At 41.6% G+C, this 20,666-nt stretch overlaps 1 protein-coding gene across 2 annotated transcripts in view; it reads right to left on the minus strand.

Moving 5' to 3' along the window:
• Positions 1 to 20,666, minus strand: part of fstl5 (follistatin-like 5) — a 176,916-nt gene that overhangs the window by 106,222 nt on the left and 50,028 nt on the right. For both annotated transcript variants that reach the window (XM_030396695.1, XM_030396693.1), the window contains exon 4: positions 9,457 to 9,705. In XM_030396695.1, the coding sequence (XP_030252555.1) occupies positions 9,457 to 9,705 (249 nt within the window). The remainder of the gene's footprint in view (positions 1 to 9,456; positions 9,706 to 20,666) is intronic.

Below are 20,666 nucleotides of genomic sequence, written 5' to 3' on the forward strand. Positions count from 1 at the left end.
CAATGATGTGCACAATCAGAAATGTAATATCATCATTGGTTATTCTCTTTCCTCATTCGATGCAACACGAATGAGAAGCTATTCCTGCAAGCAGAGACACAAAGAGCGATGAGGCCATTGTGCTTTGAAATATCAGTTTTCAACAAATGGGCCAGTGCCACTCCCTCCAGCTATGTCATACATCTACCCTGTTTTCTCCTGCGTCCGTCTTCATTCAGCCATTATAAGCGAGGCTAACGGTGCCATGTACTCAGTGATATGACTATCATTAGCAGATGCTCGTGTCGGAGGGAAAGAAGCTGGAAAAATCCATGTTGAAAAGTGACAACAGCTCAGTTTTGTTCTAGTGGGGATTTAGAGTGCTCCAGACAATAAACCTTTTGAATGTCTCCTGTTAAAATATGGCAAAGTGAGTCATGGAGGCACATTCATCCCTGTTTGAAAAAGTAATTTCATTGTGTTCTGTCAAGTGTAATGTCATGGACCTGGCCTTGTATTTCTCTATTCCCTGCATTATGTCAAACATTAAATCTCTTACTGACCATTGAAAATGGCAGAATGATGACTGGCATTGAACGTATGCAAGACGATTTTCAAGGCTGAGGTTATGTTGCTCTCTTCGCAACTTTATCTTTCGTGTAATGGCTGGTTTGCCCTTATTTTGAATGTGACAAGGCGGCTGTTGACAGATGAATATCCATTTTTAGAGCAATAAACACCCAAAAATGTGTGTTTCAATTTGCACACACTCCAACCACAGCCAGCGCTGTCTGTAGTCATTATGTGTGTGTGTGTGTTGCTCTTCTTAGCACCAAGAAACACAATCTGATCCTGCATCAACTGATCTGATACACAGCAGATGAGCACATAATCTGGATAGATTGAACTGGAACATTAATCTCTTCTGCTGAGAGCGCTGCAGAATCCAACTGGAACATTTAGCCAGTTGCCACAGTCTTCAGATTGTGTTTCTTTTTCACGACAAATTCGGAATAATGTGTCATAACAAGTCATTTAAAGCGTATTTTTCAATATCTCGAACATAAAAAGAGAAAATAAATCACGTCTTTCTAACCGTAAGTAGGAAGTCAGCTGCTCTTCCTATAAAAAGTTGTATTTTTGTGTTATGTGAGTTGGTCTCATGATAATGATCACGATCGTGATGTACACGCACTTCAAAGGTAACTGGCACCGAGACCTGCAGCTGACAACGGTTTGGACGTCCTTGCAAACTTAATGATCCACAGGTCTGGATTTTAATGAGGAGCTTGTTCTTTGGCGCTGCTGTCGATGACAATGCCAGGTCTCGTACAGAGGTCGCAGCATTAATGGCAGCACAGAGTCATTAAAAGAAAGTGAGAATGCACAGGAGGGTCTGAAGCCCTTCACTGTACACACACCCATCTCGCTGGAATGCCTCTCTGGTGGGAATGACGCAGACACATCACTAAGGTAGAAAGTCCCTGGAGGCCGGAAGCTATGATGCTTTATGAGCATGTTTTTCTTGGCAGAGCCCGGGGGAGGCGTCCACAGAGAGTTTGTTCTACTGAGATGCCGGGAAAGCAGCTAACAACAAAAGCACTGCAGTTCAACAAGCCTGCTTTTATAGACTCAGCCCAATTACACATGTTCATTATTGCTGTGGCCGCGTGTGCCCGAAACTGTGATGTACCACTCTAAGATAAAGATGGACCTCCAATCTGTTTGTTTTTTGTGTAACAGATCCAAACTACAAATTAAAAGAATATTCACATCACATACGTTCAGGTCTGAGCAGTTGGCATCAAAGACAAACTTCACACAGCGTTTCACCGTCAGCTGCTCACATGCTTCCTGACTCACATGTTAAACACTCACAGTTGGAAATGTTTTCTTGTTGTGTTAAAACTGAGAAAAACAGACTCTCAAAGAAGGAACTATGACAAAATACCCAGTGAGAGCATGAGGTCACGTCTCTGTTTCTATTATCAGGGAACAGGATCATTTCAGAAAGACATGAAAGATATTTAATAAAATTTGATTTAATAAAATTCTCCTAATTATTGTGATTATAAATATAATACATGCTTATTTCATGTAACAAAGCCTTGAGCCATCCTCCTCCTCACAATATCCGATCTAGTTGGATTTCACAAGACAAAAGCTAAATCAGATCCTCTGACTAACTCTGAAATCTGCTTACAGAATTGTAAATAAGAATGATGGTTGTGTTGACGTCCCGCTCCGCCTTACACAGTATATCCATGTGAGGTGCATGTCAACAACACGTGTCACGTGCCATTCAAGGTACCAGCTGCTCGTCAGGAGTAATTTGGGGTTCTGTATCTTGCTCACGGATACTTTGACATTCAGCTGGGTTAGCCAGGGATTTAAACCAGCGACTGTCCAATAACTGAACTCCTGCAATAAAGCCGCCCATTATCTGTATCTGTTCAACCACTTTAATTATCTGAAATATTACCCATGATCGGGATGAGCAGGACTTAAAGCTGTAGTGGGTCGTCCTCAGATCTTAGCAGGCGGTATTAATCTGATTTAGTTAATTTAAGCCTGATACTGATGGAATGATCAGTTACTGTATTTATGACTGAAAACTGTTTAAAAGACAAATTGAGCTTCAACTCAATGATCAGAAGTGTAAGTGAAATATTTAAAGAGGAAATCTGATATGAACTCGACTTAACAGTCATCAGTCAGCTTCCCAGGGAGGACTTTTCTTCATCACAGCTACAGTTAGACACATTTCACTCAGAAGTACTCACTCATCTCTAAATGTTCACTGTTTCCTGAGACCAAACAATGAACTGTTTAGTCGAGAACATGATCATGATAATAAATATTATAATAATAATACAAAATAAGACTATCAGTCAGTTGCAGGTGCCAGACACATGATTGTAGGAGTCTCGAGCCAAAGTCACACAGATATGAGCAGGTAGGATGCAGCTGAGATCATTAATATAGTGCAGGTAGTCGCGCAGCTGCAAAGGCATTGTAATTATGAAAGTGAAAGAGCTATTCTAGGTTCCAAGCTATCACTCATTAATCATGTTATGGCAGTAATTCTAATGTATATTTAGCAACCTGTTCCAGATCGAAAGCCTCACTGTAATTAAAAATAACACCTCACTGGCCCCTTCCTATCCTTCGCCTGTCACAAGTACTAACAATCACACCACATCATGTGGAAGGACGAACTCTAACTTCACATGTTTCACTTCACAGTGGTTCTGAGTTAAATCAAATAAAGAAACTCCTCCCTTTTTATACAAAACATCTTTGAATGTATTTGAATGTAAAGCATGTGTGTGAAAATCAGGTGTATACAGTCGATGGTTTTTGAAACCAACTGTGTGTGTGTGTGTGTGTGTGTGTAAAGAAATGGGTTTGCCCTCCTAAAGTTGTTTCTTGTGACTACATGAAATCGTCAGCAGGCCGTTTTACTCGACACAGGTATGATGTAAACACCAGCTCATCTCACGTTGAAACAAAGCCTTTATAAAACTTTGATCCACGTTCACCAACATCATGATGCAACAGCAAAGTAAATGATGCAGTGCAATCGTACGGTGAGTTGTAAATAAAAAGCTGAGAAGCTCAGGCACAGGAGGTTTTATTGGGAGCCAAATGTCTGCAGGTTCTCTAAATGTAGGATCTCCCAGATAATTGGATGTGCAGAATGCACTGAAACCACTTGCTTGATGTGCCGCAACCTTAGCCCTGATTGTCTCCGCTCATGGCAATTGCCGGCTGCAGCGATTGCTCGCCTTCATGCACACATTTCCCTCCGCAGATTGGACAGGCTTTTGTGCACCACTTAATTTTCAATCAGATCCGATCCAGGCTAAGTTGCCATGCGGTGCGAGGGGGTAAATGCTGGGTCATATGCTCTCCCCAGTGCTAATGAGAAGCTTCAGTCAACACATGGCTGTCATTTTTTATCCCGTCTTCCATTGCAGATGAGAGTCACAGAGAAGGTACGGCTGACAAGGCCTGTCCATTTCCAACATAGACCCATTCAGCTGGGACCAGAACCAATAATGGCTCAACTTCTTTGCATATGGGTGTCAGTTCAAAAGCAATCATTTCATTTCCAGCGGCTCTGAGTTGAGCTTGCCCCAGGGACTAATTGTCTGTCTATCAAATTAATGTGAAGCAGAATATTTCCAGTGCTCATCAGATGCCCTGGACTCGTCTGCGGATGATACGTCGTCTCATTAAGACATCATTTGGACGTTTGAATACAGAAGATAATGGTACAGTTTCACAGCTTCTGCTAAAGAATGAATCGGTGTCACTGCTGCATCATATTCTACTGTTGCACATTCACTCCACTGTCAAAATTCGATGTTAAATGCTAATTCTGAGTTCTAAAGTGCTGGAACATCACACGGTGCACAAGAGAAATCTGAATATGCAAAACCACTATTTAAGCATAAGAGAGAATAGAAATGTGTTTTTGAATATCACTAACAAATTGTTTTTCTCATTATTTACACTGGAGGAGGTTTAATTCATCACTGGTGTGGTGGAGGACTGGAGGGTTGTGCTGTCACCATATGCTTTTAAATTAAGATGACCGAAACTAACTGGCTGATAAATGATCTACAGAGACCATCAGTGAGCGTATGATCGCCATTTCATTAGCTTCTGTATACCCAACTAAAAGTAAAGTATGAGCCAATTTGTGGCAGTCAGCAGAGCATCAGCATGTCATCCATCCGCCGCTGACAGTTCGTTTATGGCATTGTGTTTTGATATAACAGCCTTTGCTCATAGATACAAACAAGTTTATTATGTTGGACAGAAGATAAACCTTATGCTACTCTAATGACAAGCTTTCCAAGCAGCGCCTGTAGCTGCAACTCAGGGCCCGATTTATTAAAGGTTCTTTAATTTATTAATCACGGCATGGCGCGGTAAGCTTTGGTACGGTACCGTTTTGTATGGTAAGGTTCGGTACGGTAAGGTCCGGTAGTTCAGTACAGTAAGGTTTGGTACGGTAAGGTTTGGTAGTTTGGTATGGTAAGGTTTGGTATGTTAAGGTTTGGAACGGTAAGGTTTTGTACGGTAAGGTTTGGTAGTTTGGTACGGTAAGGTTTGGTATGGTAAGGTTATGTATGGTAAGGTTTGGTACGGTAGGGTTTGGTAGTTCGGTACGGTGAGGTTTGGTAGTTTGGTACGGTAAGGTTTGGAATGGTAAGGTTACGTATGGTAAGGTTTGGTACGGTAGGGTTTGGTAGTTCGGTACGGTGAGGTTTGGTAGTTCGGTATGGTAAGGTTTGGTATGGTAAGGTTACGTATGGTAAGGTTTGGTACGGTAGGGTTTGGTAGTTCGGTACGGTAAGGTTTGGTAGTTTGGTACGGTAAGGTTTGGTATGGTAAGGTTACGTATGGTAAGGTTTGGTACGGTAGGGTTTGGTAGTTCGGTACGGTGAGGTTTGGTAGTTCGGTATGGTAAGGTTTGGTACAGTAAGGTTCGGTAGTTTGGTATGGTAAGGTTTGGTATGGTAAAGTTGGGTACGGTAAGGTTCGGTAGTTTGGTACGGTAAGGTTTGTACAGTAAGGTTTGGTAGTTCGGTATGGTAAGGTTTGGAACAGTAAGGTTTGGGAGTTCGGTATGGTAAGGTTTGGTATGGTAAGGTTACGTACGGTAAGGTTTGGTAGTTCGGTACGGTAAGGTTTGGAACGGTAAGGTTCGGTAGTTCTGTACTATAAGGTTTGGAACAGTAAGGTTTGGTACGGTAGGGTTTGGTATGGTAAGGTTACGTATGGTAAGGTTTGGTACGGTAGGGTTTGGTAGTTCGGTACGGTGAGGTTTGGTAGTTCGGTATGGTAAGGTTTGGTATGGTAAGGTTACGTATGGTAAGGTTCGGTACGGTAGGGTTTGGTAGTTCGGCATGGTAAGGTTACGTATGGTAAGGTTCGGTACGGTAGGGTTTGGTAGTTCGGCATGATAAGGTTTGGTATGGTAAGGTTTGGTAGTTGAAAATTGGAAGCTCACCAAATTTACATTTCATAATGAGGAGGACATGAATGTCTGTACTAAATTTCATGACATTGTCAATACATCTTAAAAAATGACATAAATGTCAACCACACAGTCGCACGAGTATAACGATCAAGAGATGAACAAGCTCACTAAACTTCATTATTTAGGGACCATGAACTTGCATTTCCCAAATCCTTTCAATAGTTGAGGTATTTGGATGGAGTGAACAAAAGGTTTCCTGACTTACATCCCATGAGCCAGCTGCTAGCGAGGCTGCGAGGTAATCACTTGCTTCTTGGCCCACGGCCTGACTTTAACATATTTAATTGAAATCTGTTAAATAGATATCCTCGTAAATAGCGGACAGAGACACAACTGGGACCCAAAACATAACCTCCTTTGCAGAGAGGTAACTAATATTGAACTGAAGGAAATCCATTATTATGCTGTGATAATGAGTATATATCTCCATATTGCTAGGTAAATTGAACCCATTACCTGGAGGAGAAATAATCAAGTGACACATTTAATGTGCCATTGAGGGCAAATCCCATTTTACCCACTAATAACCCCTGAATCATAATTACATCTAGATTTGGTTGTAAGCTCTATTACATTTGCTCAATTATCCATTTCCTCTGATTGCCACGGTGCCTTTTGTAGTCCAACAAAGAACAAATCCTCGGCAGCTCAGTAACATTTAAGCAATCCTGCTGTTTTCCCACATAAAGATGTAAAACTCTTAAAACAAGATTTTTTTTATAATTCATGGTCTTATTCTTAAATATTTCAAAGTGCTGAGGAGAAAACAATGCCCCAAGCAGAGATCACTAATCGCTCCAACAGGTTGCCGGGGCCTCTCCCTGGAGCTCTCATCCAATGAGAAATTGATTACACATCAGTCACAGTGAAAAGAGAAGAGGTCTGGACCGAGCAAAGATAAGATGAAGCAAAGAAAGAGAGCTCGTGTTTTTCTTATTCCTTCTTTTGGCTCCTGTTGATCTGATATTGATTGCCTGACATTGGTCAAACATCCCACTCTGCATTGCGGAGAGGCTGCTCGGCTGCTCGGCTGTGTGGGTGTCGTCGGGTCTGACAGACGGGCACATGAGAGGTTGATGAGGACTGTCACCCAGCGAGGATGACTGCCTTGTTCTGTGATTGTGACGAAACCTCACCTTTCTGCACAGGCTGCTCTAAACCTATTCGAAGTGTAAGGCTGCTGTTTCAAGATGGTTTGTACGTTGGCTTTCCGAGGGTTTGGGGAATTGTTGTAAAAGCTTGCTCGTGTTTTTTCTTCCCAACAGCGAGGCTTTGTTCATCTCTAAATTGAACATTACAGCAGTGAAAGAATGCGTACATTGCAAGACAGATATGCGGTTTGTTTTTGTTTTTTACCTCCAAACCGCTCTGCGAGGACGACCACAGAGAGTTCCAGCAGCAGCCGCATATAGATCCAAAGCCATTCCAAGTCTACTGTGATGTTACTTTACAGAGTAAACAAGTAAGCAAAGAAACCCTGTCGAATCAATGCAGACTCAGTCAATCTCTCATGAATATTATAAATATGCTGTCGGTGGGCAATATGCAGCTATCCCCCTCTGCCCTGAGGGGAACAAAGGTCCAGAGTGTCAGGAGCTCTGACTTCACTGATGTCTGGCTTCACAAAAGGGAGAGTAGCCTTGTTTGCAGGGACTACGTCTAATTGGTGTGTTTATACAATCAATGGTAGAGCGAAGTCAACCTCCTCTCGGGAAATATGAACAGCACAGCACAACCACCTGCTTCTGCCTCTAAATAAGATGTGCATTTCACAGACAGCTGTATAATATTTCTCAGATTGTGACCTTTGTTCATTACAAACACTAAGCATGTTCTGTAAGGTATTTAGTGTTAGCTGTCTGTTCATGTATTTGATGCTCTGTATGTTCTTGTATGATGACAGGTATCTAGATTTAAACTGGAACATGGGTCTACTTCAGCAGTAATTGCTTTGCAGAGAATACTGCAGATTACAATGCTGCTTTTCATGTTTTTCCTGGGATAATACGCCCACGTGGATTCACCAACATCATTATCTTCCCTATGACAAGATGAAAATGTAGATGTCAGAGCGAATCCTCTGTTACTGACGACACTCGTACCAACAAGATGCATTTGTTTTTAAAAAGAATCTTATGTCAGGTGGAGGTTATTTGATTTATTTCACATCTGGCATCCCATTAAAGGAGTATTTGCTCAATTTGGTGAACAAACTCATTTGCTTTCTGGCAAAGAGTTGGATGAGAAGGATAAATCAACTCTTCAAGTTGGAGGAGAACAAAATCCACCTTCCAACACCTCGAAAATCTCACCAATTAACATCTAACAAGTTTGTTCACTCAGAGAGAGTAAACATAACAGTTTGCCGGTAACAATGGGCTATGTGCCACACTATTTCTTGGCTTAATGGTAACTACCTGGAATCTCTGCTGGTTGCCTGGCAACTATCTAATTATTGTGCTTTAAAGGTTGGTTTTATTTTGTTTTCTTCAACCTTAGCCAGGCTAGCTCTTCCCCCTGTTTCCAAGTTTGTTAAGCTAAGCTAGCTGGCTACTTGCTGTAGTGTGTGTCAGTTCCCCAAATGACAAACTATAACTTGGAAATTCAACAAAAGTTGCTCAGTGTCAGCACCAGAGTCAAAATCAGGGTGTCGGTTTGGCAAAATGAACAAATTCTTCAGAATACACTATTGTGATCGATTTCTTCACTGTTCGTAGGTGACTTTAGATTATCTGTCAGTGTAGGTGAGTCTTTCTAAACTCTACCCAGTAAGGTGGATGATTTATAGAGGCTTTCACTATTTCACAAGCTTAGCCGCTAACATCTGGCTAATAGATAATAACCCTGCTTACATCTCTTGCTCATGGATATTTCATTTATTCCGCTTCATCTATGTTAAAGAGTCCTAATAATAATTCCCTTTCATTTCCATATTCCTTTTGGTCATAAGTAACCTAGATCTAGTCCTGTGTGGCTCACAGGGTCAGACGTGGCAGTACCACTGCACAGGGATCTGTTGTATTCACCTGCAGGTACTTATAGAAAACTGTGTTTTCTTGAATTAAAGTATAATTTGCATTTGTAGGTCGTTTTTCTTCATCACAGTTAATATGACGTCCTCGCAAATAGTGAACAGTTTTTGTTACAAGTTGCCAAAACCAGAAACTGTAAACACAGTTAATGCTAAATTGCATTTGGGAATAATTTTCAATAACCTGCATCAAAGACACAAACTAAGAGTGTATTCAATGATTATTGTATCTACACATTTCAAGTACCTGTCAGAGCTCGGAGTTAATGAAGGGTCCAGGACCGACAGGACCGTCAGGACCGACAGGAGTGTCAGGACCTCACGTGATCCACAAAGGCTCCAGTGCAGGACATACATATATTCATCAGAGAAAGATCACAGGAGCTCTTACCTTTGTAGAAGCACTCCTCACTGTGCATGATGGTAATCTTGTGTCCTCTGAGGCAGGAGGCCCGGTGGAGCTCACAATGGTTCTGGTACAGCTTCCCATCTGAACCGCACACGGGTTTATAATGTGGTTTACAGTGATCCAAGCACTTGCACTCTCCTTGTCCAGTCTCGTGGTTGACCGCACAGTGACGCCCCAAACCACAATACTTGTGTTCACATGGACCTGGAGAGACATTGTGTCCCATAAAACCTGCAGAAAACACACAGAAAGATAATTATTATACCACTGATTTTTAAAATGTTTTGATCGATTTACTTTATCATTGTGTCATGCACCAATATGTCCAACACAAACAGTTTACAAGTCACAGTTATTTAAAAAAGAGACCAGAAACCAGAATAGCAACATAAATCACAAATATACTGAACAAATAAACCATCCCAACTTTTTTTTCCCAACCTTTAAAAACAAAACGTTGCCAGCTGAAGGCAGTCAAGTTGAACATCCTCTCAGGTTTCATCCAGCTAACATACGTCTGCCTGAACAAATGGACATCTCTCTTTACAGGTTGAATCTCAGGCTGATTCAGTCCCCTCGACCCGTTCAGGGAATCCCCATCGATACTGGATGGTGTTTTTCTCAAATCACAGAGTGAAAGTCAAACCTATAAATTATGCAAGTCGAGTTAACTACAAAGCCCCCGCAGAGGGAATGATTTAATAAAGTCTGTTCACTTCGACCCAGATGTCTTCAAAAATGTGACGCAAAGCAAAACATCTCCAGTTCTGTCATTTGATATTTGCATGTGCGGCAGCAGGACTGCAGAGATGACATATAAATGTAAGTACATCTTAAACTAATCATTTTAAATTAACAAGCAGAAAGAAATGCGTTCTGTCTAAGTGAGCATGTGTAACTAGTCTCACGGGAAGATCGAAGGCCGTCTCAGATCTGGTGAAATCTCATTCCGAGCTGTAAACACTTGTCATATCTGCTCCGCCACACATGGAGGCTTCGGCATTTTAAGGGCTATTCCAAAACAGTTAGTGGTGAAGAGACCGCACTTTTTAGATTCATTACAACAAGTATGCAGCGCGGCTTCATGGAAGAAGAACTCACATTTTAAAATTCTGTGTTTATATATTTCGTGTAACCTCTACATTTCAACCTTTTATGGCAATGTAGGATTCAAAGAATGTGAAGTTTAGTTATAAAGGAAGTTTATCTCAGGGCTGCAACTAGCTTCTATTTATACAGCAGTTAATCCACATATTATTTTATTAATTCATCGATACATATTTTGGTCCAGGAAACAGAAAACTGCAGTAAACAGCATTCTGGTGACGTCATTAAATGTCTTATCATTGATTTTTGTTTGTTTGACTAAATAATCAATCAGCTAATATTTGCAGCAGAATCTTTGTCACCACCACACCGAAACATCCTGAATTACAATGTCAGCCATGTGACTGGTTGTTTAGTTGTTAGTTATAATTAACTGCCAGCTGGATTTAACTGAGAGACTTCTGTACATTAATTCTTTATCTCTTGTTTCCATTCATGTTGTATTTCTATTTCTACTTTGAAGGAGCACCTGTAACAAAAACACTTTCAGCCCAGGGATTAATAAAGTATTCTGATTCTGATTCTGATTTTCCTCCTATTATAAATTCAGACACTCCAGTGAATAGACAAGCAGCTCAGTGCACATTTACTGTTAGATTAACGTCAGTACTGAATGACCGAAATATCAATATTATGTTGCAGAATCTTTGAGGAAAGAGAACATAGAAAAGGTGCAATATGTATAGAATAGTATAGAATGAATAGACACTCCTGCTGGTGCTTCAGCCCTGTTAGCCATTTTCTGTTGGTGTTTGTGTGAAGAGAACGAGTCTTCACTGAGCTGCAGCGAGGAGTGGTTCACCTTTGGGCCCGGGTCCCCTAAGGAGGCACAAGTAAAGATCTCAGAGGTCGTACGATGATCAACAGGACATGTTTACGGTGCGCAGTGTGTCCCACAGTTCATTTATACTCTGCAGCTTGCTGTGAGTGTGACTTCATGAGAATTAACCCCCTGCAGTGAATGTAGAATGTAGAATACTTTTTCCCACAAAGTGACCTTTATAATGATCAGGGCTACAACATCATTGAGTATTCATTTGATCAAGGGCTGAGGAGCTGAGGGTTTGAATTGAAAATATAAAGTCGAATGAAATGTGGGAAGAGCGTCCTTGAGAAAGAATCTTCTTCCTCCTACTTCAGGTGTGCACATCTTTATCAGCCCTGACTTCTGACCACTGTGTAGACGAGGCAAGAGAAAGAGTTGTGTCGTGGGGATGTCGGAGGAGCTGGAGAGAAACAGGTAAACTCTGCAACACTGTACGATGCTCCAGCAGCAGTTTGGAGGAGAAACTCTATAAAGATTCATCAGAACGTTGATCAGCAACCTTGTAAACTTCATTTACAAAAGGTTTCAAGAACAAGATTCTCCTTTAAAAAAAGGATCGGTGTGATTTTCTCAGAAGACTGGATCCTGTTGTGGTCCGCTATTTCAACCTGTGTGAACATTAACAAGTCTTGACAGGCCACAGATCAGTCTGTACAGTAACCCGTGAACCATATCTAATATATCGGCTTTCCAACAGCAGCTTGCTCACTCTTAGATTGCCCTTTGGAATAGTCCTCAAGGGGTAGAGAGGTATGATGAGCAGAGAAAAAATAAAAATAAAAACCTTCATAACCATCAGAGCGAATATTTCTCAAGGCTGCAGCGTTACATAAGGGACAACCTGCAAGGACTACAGAGGAAATTATTACTACCGCTTATTCTATCTGGGAAAAGGTCACTGTATTCAAAAGTCCTTCAGGAAACTGCCAAAATACCATTACAATTTAAAATATATCATATATATTTCATTTTTAATCTCATAAGATAAAAACACTACTGACTCGGGGTGACGCCATTCCAGACTGATCGATTTTGAAAAATCCACTATTTACTTTCAGGTAAATTGTAGAAATCTCTGTTATTTATTTACTTCTGCTTCTAGACGTCACATAACCTCAGTGATTAGCAGATCCAAACTACATGGATGAACCAATAGAGTGCTGCATCCAACTATAGCAGATAGTTTATTTTGAGACAAATCAAAGATTATAGAGCATAAATTAAAGATTATAGGTGATGCACTGCATGTGTTAGGTGACTAGCAGGCGTGAGCTTGAGTGAGACTCTCATCATGTCAGTTGTGTGGAATTAAGAAGAAAAAAGCACAACAGCTGAGTGCGATCAGTGCGAAGCAAGTGTCTGGACAGGTAGCAGCACTGTGAGAACCTTCAGCACCACAAACTTCATACAACACCTGCAGAAACTCACGGCGAGTCAAACCGAGCAGCGCTGATTTGCTTTCCACAAATCAAACGTGTTTGTAACTGAATTAGCGGAGCGACTTTGTTAGCTGTCTTTCTTCGATAGTGCTGCGGGAGAAAATGCTTCTGTGTCTGAAGTCAAAATACAAAGAAGCAACACTATTATAAAACTGAATCATGATGATGTTGTCTATGTGTTTCTGTCTTTACAGAAGTAGACTACTTGTTCTACGGTATAAGCATGTTTTTAAAAGGCGAGGTTACAACACAGATGTGATATCCATAGCTGTGTTGTTTAAGAGAGGGGAGAGGCTGAATATCAGACTGATATCAGTATCAGAAGGTACTCAATGTTCTCTTACTGGGACATGAAAGTGGCACTGAACCATCCTTAGTTAGAAAGAGACAGACGTGGAGGTAGCACTGCAGACAGCAGGCAGACAGCACTGCAGACAGCAGTGATGCTTGTCAACACATCACTACCGTTGAGTCCTGTGGTCATAATATCCAAATGGTTTCTGGTGTCAGCAGCTTTAATCTTTACAACATATTGCTAAACAACATTTTTAAAAGGTGGTATGTTACAGTAATGGTTTCATTTTTTTGTCAGCGGTGATGCTGCTGAGAACTTCAGTGAGTTACTGGAACAATTCTGGGCTTCTAGCAGCTACGTTCATGTAAATGTAATTCCTTTGACTAATACATTATGTAGGGAACATAAAGCCGTCCAGACGTAGACGTGAAGAAGGAAAATTCATAATTAATGTATGAAGAAAGAAGTTTAACATCCTTCAACTGCTTCACATGGCGAGGACAACCTGCCCGGTGCTCTCAGACTCATTCTCACATCAGGAGAGACTTCATAAATACAACCAGCACAGGGATATACGCAATAAACCTTATTTATGGCTAACGTTTGATGCCATGTGCGTCCCTGTGCTTCTGTACACTTTGGACTATAATTCTGATGCCTGTCTTCATAATTAATGCATCTGCAGTCAGGGATGATTGTAGTTGATGTGAAATATTGATCAAGTCAATCCAAACATGAAGCATGGGACTGGACAGGAAACCAAGTCTGTGGTTTTCAAGTTCATTCTACAGCTGTTAGCTGTCGAACAATCTCACGATACATGTATGGACACAAACTGCCCCAAATATAATATATTGGCAATGCACATTAGTTGCACAGGGTTGTAATATGTGGAACATATTGTTGCACTGCATCAATCCAAGATAACGCGCTTGGCCACATCGGCTGCTTCGTGCCTGGCGATGTGTTGCTGAGCTGCAGCTTCTGTCTGTGCTATTATCAATACATACCATGACGTGATTTTCCTTTAGCCTCTTTAAAGAGCAAGAACACAGGAGGCAGTGAGAGAAAGAAGGAGCCTGTTGTATATCTTCTCCTCATGTCTGTGATATATTCTGCACATGCAGACATTAAAACTGCAGTGAAATGCTGGTACGATGTCGATATCACCGTCTACAGGTCATTTTAGTTCTATTTTTGCATAGAGAGCCGCACACAGTCTGCAGATGAAGCACGGCTGCAGACGGTGATCCACGGCCACAGTGTGGCTGCTCTAACATGTTAACATGGACGCTGAAAAGCAAGACGTGACGCCACACATGCAGCCGCTGTGGCCGGAGATTCCAACTCAACTGGAAAACTGTCATGGAAAAATAAATCTAACAGCATACAGACTGGCATCCACTAACTTTACTCTCACGCTGACACATTTTGTTCTTCACTACTGACCGATAAATATTGACTGAGTGGTGCTTCACCGCATTAATTACAATCTATGATGCATTTGGCTTTGAGCAGAACGGTCTCCTGATATATAGACTTGCACGAAAAGCACGGCACTGCTGTGTTCACACGTCACCTCAGCAAACGGTACAGCAGCGCACCAGAGAGGCGGCTCTGCTTCTCAGGTCAGATGCATTAAACACTGTGAAGTTTGCATCTGTCTGCATTTCAAACCATAAAACTTGCCCATAGTGGAAGCTTATGTTTATCAAGTGGAAGATAATATAATAACATGTTTAAAGAACACGAGCGTTGAGACTGTCTTGTATCATTTTTTAACTTCCTGTCCACCACTTCAGATCCCAGAACTAAATCCTGAAATGTTGCTTTTGAGAGATAAATGGCTTTTAATTAAAATGTGCTCATGAGCGTCCGAGCCAAGTGCCGGACGACAGGCTAAACAAGCTGACTTAAAGTGTTAAGCCTCGTTCACATCCCTAACATCTCCCGCACACAGTCCTGCATTATCCTCTAGCCGTCACAGAGGATTTAGACGAGATACAAGTGTGTACACTGTGACCTGATTGGAGCCAGTCAATTTGCTAGTTTATTAAATCCCCGCGGTGCCCTGGCATAATGATTATTTAGTGAATTTGTGTCGCACAGCCAGGCTTCCTCTGCCACCAGCAGGGTCAGCGAAGGGCGCAGTCATTCGTTATCAGTATGCACATCCAACAGTCTGGTCATCAGCTGACACCAGAGACAAATGAGGGATTGTGCACAGCCATTCATTTATTGACGACCTCGAACTTTTTCAGAGCATGGACAGAAATTCATGATGCTCGGTGTTCAGTGTGAAGCTCAGGGTTGGTTTTAGAACTGCAGCTCTACACTTGTAAACACATAGTAGAACCACAGATCAGTTATTTCTTATTTTCTCATTTAGATATGGAACAGATCTCACATCACTCAATATTTGTGTGAGTTTACTCATCGCACTGAAACAAAACCTCATATTTACTGACAACAGCTGCATAATTAGCCATTTAGCAAAATAATGATAAACTGCAGATAAATCACGCCTGACATTGTTTTGAGGTGACTGACGACACCCAATTACGTTAGCTTAGCATAAACTTAACTCCAGTGTTGACAGCTGCCTGAGCAACTGTTAGCTTCACAGACTGGAGGCGGGAGATGAGCGCTTTGACGGTGAAGAGCTTACTTTGGATATTTAAAACAAACTTTCATGGGACACAACTGTGTTCACCAGCTGCCTGTCATTCACTTCATACTTGACAACTATGACACTGACGGCAGGCAATCACCAAGATGATGTCAAAGAAGAGCTGCTGACTTCATGACTGAAGCCATAATAAACACAGGTGGATAGAAAAACATGCATTACTGTGAGTCAATATTAACATTACTATTGCAAATGGAAATCTGCAGACCCGCCCTCGCTAGATCAGGTTCTATAACGATAGCAGATCCGAGGAAGCTTTCAGTGTGTAGAACAGGTTTAAATTAGTCCAATTGTCTCATTAAAACCAAAGCAGGCAGAAAATGTTAACCTTTAGTCAGAGTGTGTAGGCAACACCAAGGTCCTGACGTATGTGACTCCAGTGTGCACCGTGTGAAGGGCATCATCCTTCCAAGCATGTATAATGAGGCGAGCGCTGTGTGGAAGGATAACAGACGTACTTGGACATGGCTGACATGATCAGATTGTCATTGCAGATGGATCAAAGCCTCGCTGTCACAGAAAAAGACAAGCCTGAGAAATACAAAGCGATGTAATGGAAGCTGCACACATTTGGAGCAACCTTTCCTCTTTGTGAAGTCGTCCAAGCTGAATTCTGACACCTTCGCTGCTCAGGCTCGATCTGAATGCTCACAACCACTTTAGGAAGACGTTTGGTAGCACATTCACTCTTGGACACGCCTCCTTCTTTCAACAAGCTATGCTGCACATCCCCTTTCTGCCCTCTCCTCTTCCTCAGCTAAGAATGTTTGTCTGGTGCCCATCTGATGTTTTCCATTACAGCAGCTCAGAGTCCGGAGGGAGCGAGCAGAGAGCGGAGAGCGGTAAACAACAGTCAGAGACTCAACGCTCTCTCGGTGCACCGAGTTAAGCTGGCCCACAAGGCCCATGAATGAGTGCAGGGAGACTTAAATTAGAATAAACTACTACTAAAACAATGCTAAAACTTTAGGTGGCACATAAACATTGTCACATTCCCTCACACCAGCTGACACTTTCCTTGATTAAGTTCTTTGGAAGTCCCAGCAGACCTACGAGCTGGAACACGAGGCTGCATGGAGGGCTGCTGATACTGGAATACAGGAGTATCCACAGAGGCAGCAGCAGTTAGGTGTATTTTTAGCTAACCTGTTGTCATGCAAACAAAAATTAATGTATTCATGGCTAAAGATTTGACGTCATTCAATCTGCCACCGCGTAGGGTTTTCTCGCACAATGAATGAATTAAACTGTCACCATTAGCGATGTCTCAGGAACAGCGAGCTCCTGAATGTCACCAATTTGTTGACAATAAATTATTTGTGACATATTTATGGAGAAGGCAATTTAATGGCCCGTAGCGACGTTCGTTTTTCAGCCAGCTTGAGTTGTAGGTATGCACATCCATTTAGATTTCATGTTAGACTTGCAAAAAGGGCAACAAGCAGTGGTTAGTTTTTGGCTAGAGGAACCTGTAACCATCCCACAGCAGTTTGAATAAGCAGCCGACCCGGCTATAACAGATCTGGCAGATAAAAATGAAGAAAATGTTGTTTTTAGAAGTTGCTGCATTTGGTTTTAGTGCTGATAATCCATTATCAGGCTGAGGTGCAGAACTGAAGCCAGTTTAAACACCACCTGAACATCAGAACCAACTGTAGTTAGTCTCCAGTGGGTGTTGTTTATTTATTATCTGCTTTTCTAACTTTCTGTATACAGATATGGTAATAATATGGTAATAATAATGTGTTGGGGGTTAGAACCCTGAGCATCAGTGCCATCAGTGCCATCGGTGAAGTGATCGTCTGCTCAGAGCCCAACAAAGAGGCAACAACCACCTCAGCTAGTCTGTATCTGCTGCCGTACTCTCAGCTTCTGTCCTCAGGCTGTGTGACTCCTCCAGTCACTCTGTTGTGTAGCGTAAACGGACAAAACACAATTTAGTTTTCTCATTCCGTTGCCGCCGCCGCCGCCAAACACGTGTGTAGGTCTACCACAAACCTAGAACACTGCATACTGTTGAATTAGTGAAAATATGTCCCTTTAAATTATTTCAACATGTAAAAATAATTCATTTTGTTTTGTTTGGCTCTATGCAGATGTCCGTTGGCTATCAATTCAATGAGCATCACTAAATAAATACTCTGTGCTGATGCTTTCTATAAGTAAAACTAAGCTCAAAGCTAAATTTCTACATTTCACTTTGAGAGACGACTCAGAATCTGCAGCTAGCACCGTGTTTAAAACGACACAGCTACTGTATCTAAAGGAACGATTGCACAGCTTAACTTTATTCCCTGCATACAAGTGAAAATGTGCATAATTATCACTTCTTCACGCTCAGCTGTCAACTTAGGAAAGCGCCTGGGTTTTGAAATATGGAGATCTGTGCAGTATTACGGGCAAACATCATCATTTGGTTTAAAACTGTTGTCTGGTGATAATGAATGTCAAAGAAGCAGCCAGCTTAGTAATCTTCAACTTTATGCTCGTCGAGTCGAACACTCACTCCTGGCAAACTGCTGGAAGACGCGTATCCATCAGCGACGTGACGGAGGTGTTGTGTTATCACCTGCTCAGACGCACCTCTCCCTCCTGCACTGTATGCTAATTGCTGCTCTGTGACAACACTTTTACTCCTGGTGGCATAAACAACTCGTGAACATTTTATGAGAAGCTATTTGAGGCCTAAGAGCTTTTTCAACCCCGTGGAGCAGAATAACCCACTATGTTTAAAACATTGATGACTTCCCTTCCACCTCAATGAGTCTGTTCCATAGTCCGTCCCCTGAAATGCAAAGCACTGGTGCAAAAGAAAAGTGTCATGCCGCGTCTTATATCTAGTAACTTCATGCGTTTGCAGCCAGAACGACTCGCCGTGTTACTGTCAGCAAACATGTGAAATTATTTCCGAGCACATTTCATGACAGCAGTGTTCGACCATTTTTGCTTCTAATTTGAGTGGCCTTGTCTTTTCTTTCGCCATTGTTGTTATGTTTAATAAATTCAAACTGCATGTGTGCAGAGGTCAAATCCTTGGTATCCTCACAAAAAACAGGGGGAATCTTTTCCTTTTTAATGAAGGCTGAGCTCTGCAACCTGCTGAGCTGAAACCTTGCCAGCCTTACTCTGCAATTCTGCTCTCCAGCTATAAAAAATGGAACACTCGTGGTGAAGAGATGGCATTTGCATTCACAGTTTAGACATTTCTGTCTTTTACAAGATGACTGAACGGTGAAATGCAATTTCCTCTTTAACAGTATAAAAGCGGTCACTGTAAAAAAAGTGCAGGGGTCAAAGCCAGAACATGTCGATGGGAGTAGCAGCAGAAAATAGTCCTGTGAGCCTCAAATTATCACGTCCGATAGAACGGCGTTAGATAAAGAAACACACTGCAGTGGGAAATGTATTACATTTAAACAAGACAGGAAGGTTTTCAGTGCAGGTTAGGAGGCAGATATGGGACAGAGGGCTGTTTACTACTGAACATCCATCCTGCAGCTCTCCACAAACACAACTGACAGCACATGAACAGACTGCACCGAGTGTCTGAAATCTAACAGAACGACGGAATCAAGTCACGTCCAATTTATTCATAGATTGCTGTCTGACACATTCATCACAAACCACTTTGCAGAGCACAAAAGGACGTAGTGTAAATACAAATTAAAACTATATGAATAAACTGCATGTGGAATATTCTCCAGCTCGTCATTGTTCACAAAGATATTAATAGCCACGCCGCGGCCGTCCTCTACAGAGCCTATTAAAGAAACTCCCTCCATACTTTATTTTCATTTTATTGTTTTACAACTTTGAATCACTGCGGATTAATTAGGCTCCTTTGACACTGATACACAAGGAAAATAAATAAAAACATCAAATCTTTGTTTTCCCCACAAGGTTTCAGATTTATGCACAGAATAAGGTCTGTTATTTATGTATACACTCTGCTGTTGGACATAAATTACACTCATTAAGCTTTCAATTGTGATTTCGGATGCAGTACAATGTTGTTTCCTGTTTATAATAATTCCATGTGTGGTTCAAATATGCTACTAATGCTGATTCGTGGAGATTATCCTCTTGAGCAAGGTGTGTCATTATGCAGTGAAGTGTGTATTTCACCCCTCCAACTGGAAGAAGATAATCGTAGCCAGGAACGAGCACAATGACTCCATAACGACAGAGACATGTTGGCTTTAATTTGCTGATGAAGTCCAGGAGAAACGGTTGAAAGCTCAGAAAACAGCGAGTAAGTTAAAAGTCTAGTAGGAGGATTCAGGACTCGTCTACTGGCAAAGATGAAATAAAATATTCACAATTATGTTTTCATTACAGTATAATAGTCCTATTCAACTTGGCGCCCTTTAACAACCTCATTCTGGCCTTGTGGTCATTTCATTTGCAGGCTAATTGGTCCATTCATTAGTTGTGTCTGATGCAGAGAACAGAAATATTATTATTTCCTTAAAAAGTTCTAACTCTGCTGTTTGAAAGGGGGAGCGACGAGAACAGAAGTGATGGCTGCGCTCTATTAATGGCACTTGTGTGTTAAATGATTAAACATGCATTGTCTTAACACATTTAAATTCCTGGCTTTACAGCTCAGACGTAGTAAATACATATTTTCAGCACCTTGGTAGCAAAGTGGCTGAATGAGCCTGAAGCCTTTTGCACCAGCTGTACATCAGTTCTGTCTTTAGGTTGAGTGTTCAGTGTTTTGAATCATGTCACTGATCCAGGAGCTGTTGTCTGGTGGCACCACTGAGAGGAACGCTTCCTCTTATTAACTCATCTGGTGTTTTAAGTGTTTATCACCGTGTTGTCTCATGTAGT

Source organism: Sparus aurata, chromosome 18 (assembly GCF_900880675.1).
Source record: "Sparus aurata chromosome 18, fSpaAur1.1, whole genome shotgun sequence".
In the NCBI taxonomy this organism is placed as follows: domain Eukaryota; kingdom Metazoa; phylum Chordata; class Actinopteri; order Spariformes; family Sparidae; genus Sparus; species Sparus aurata.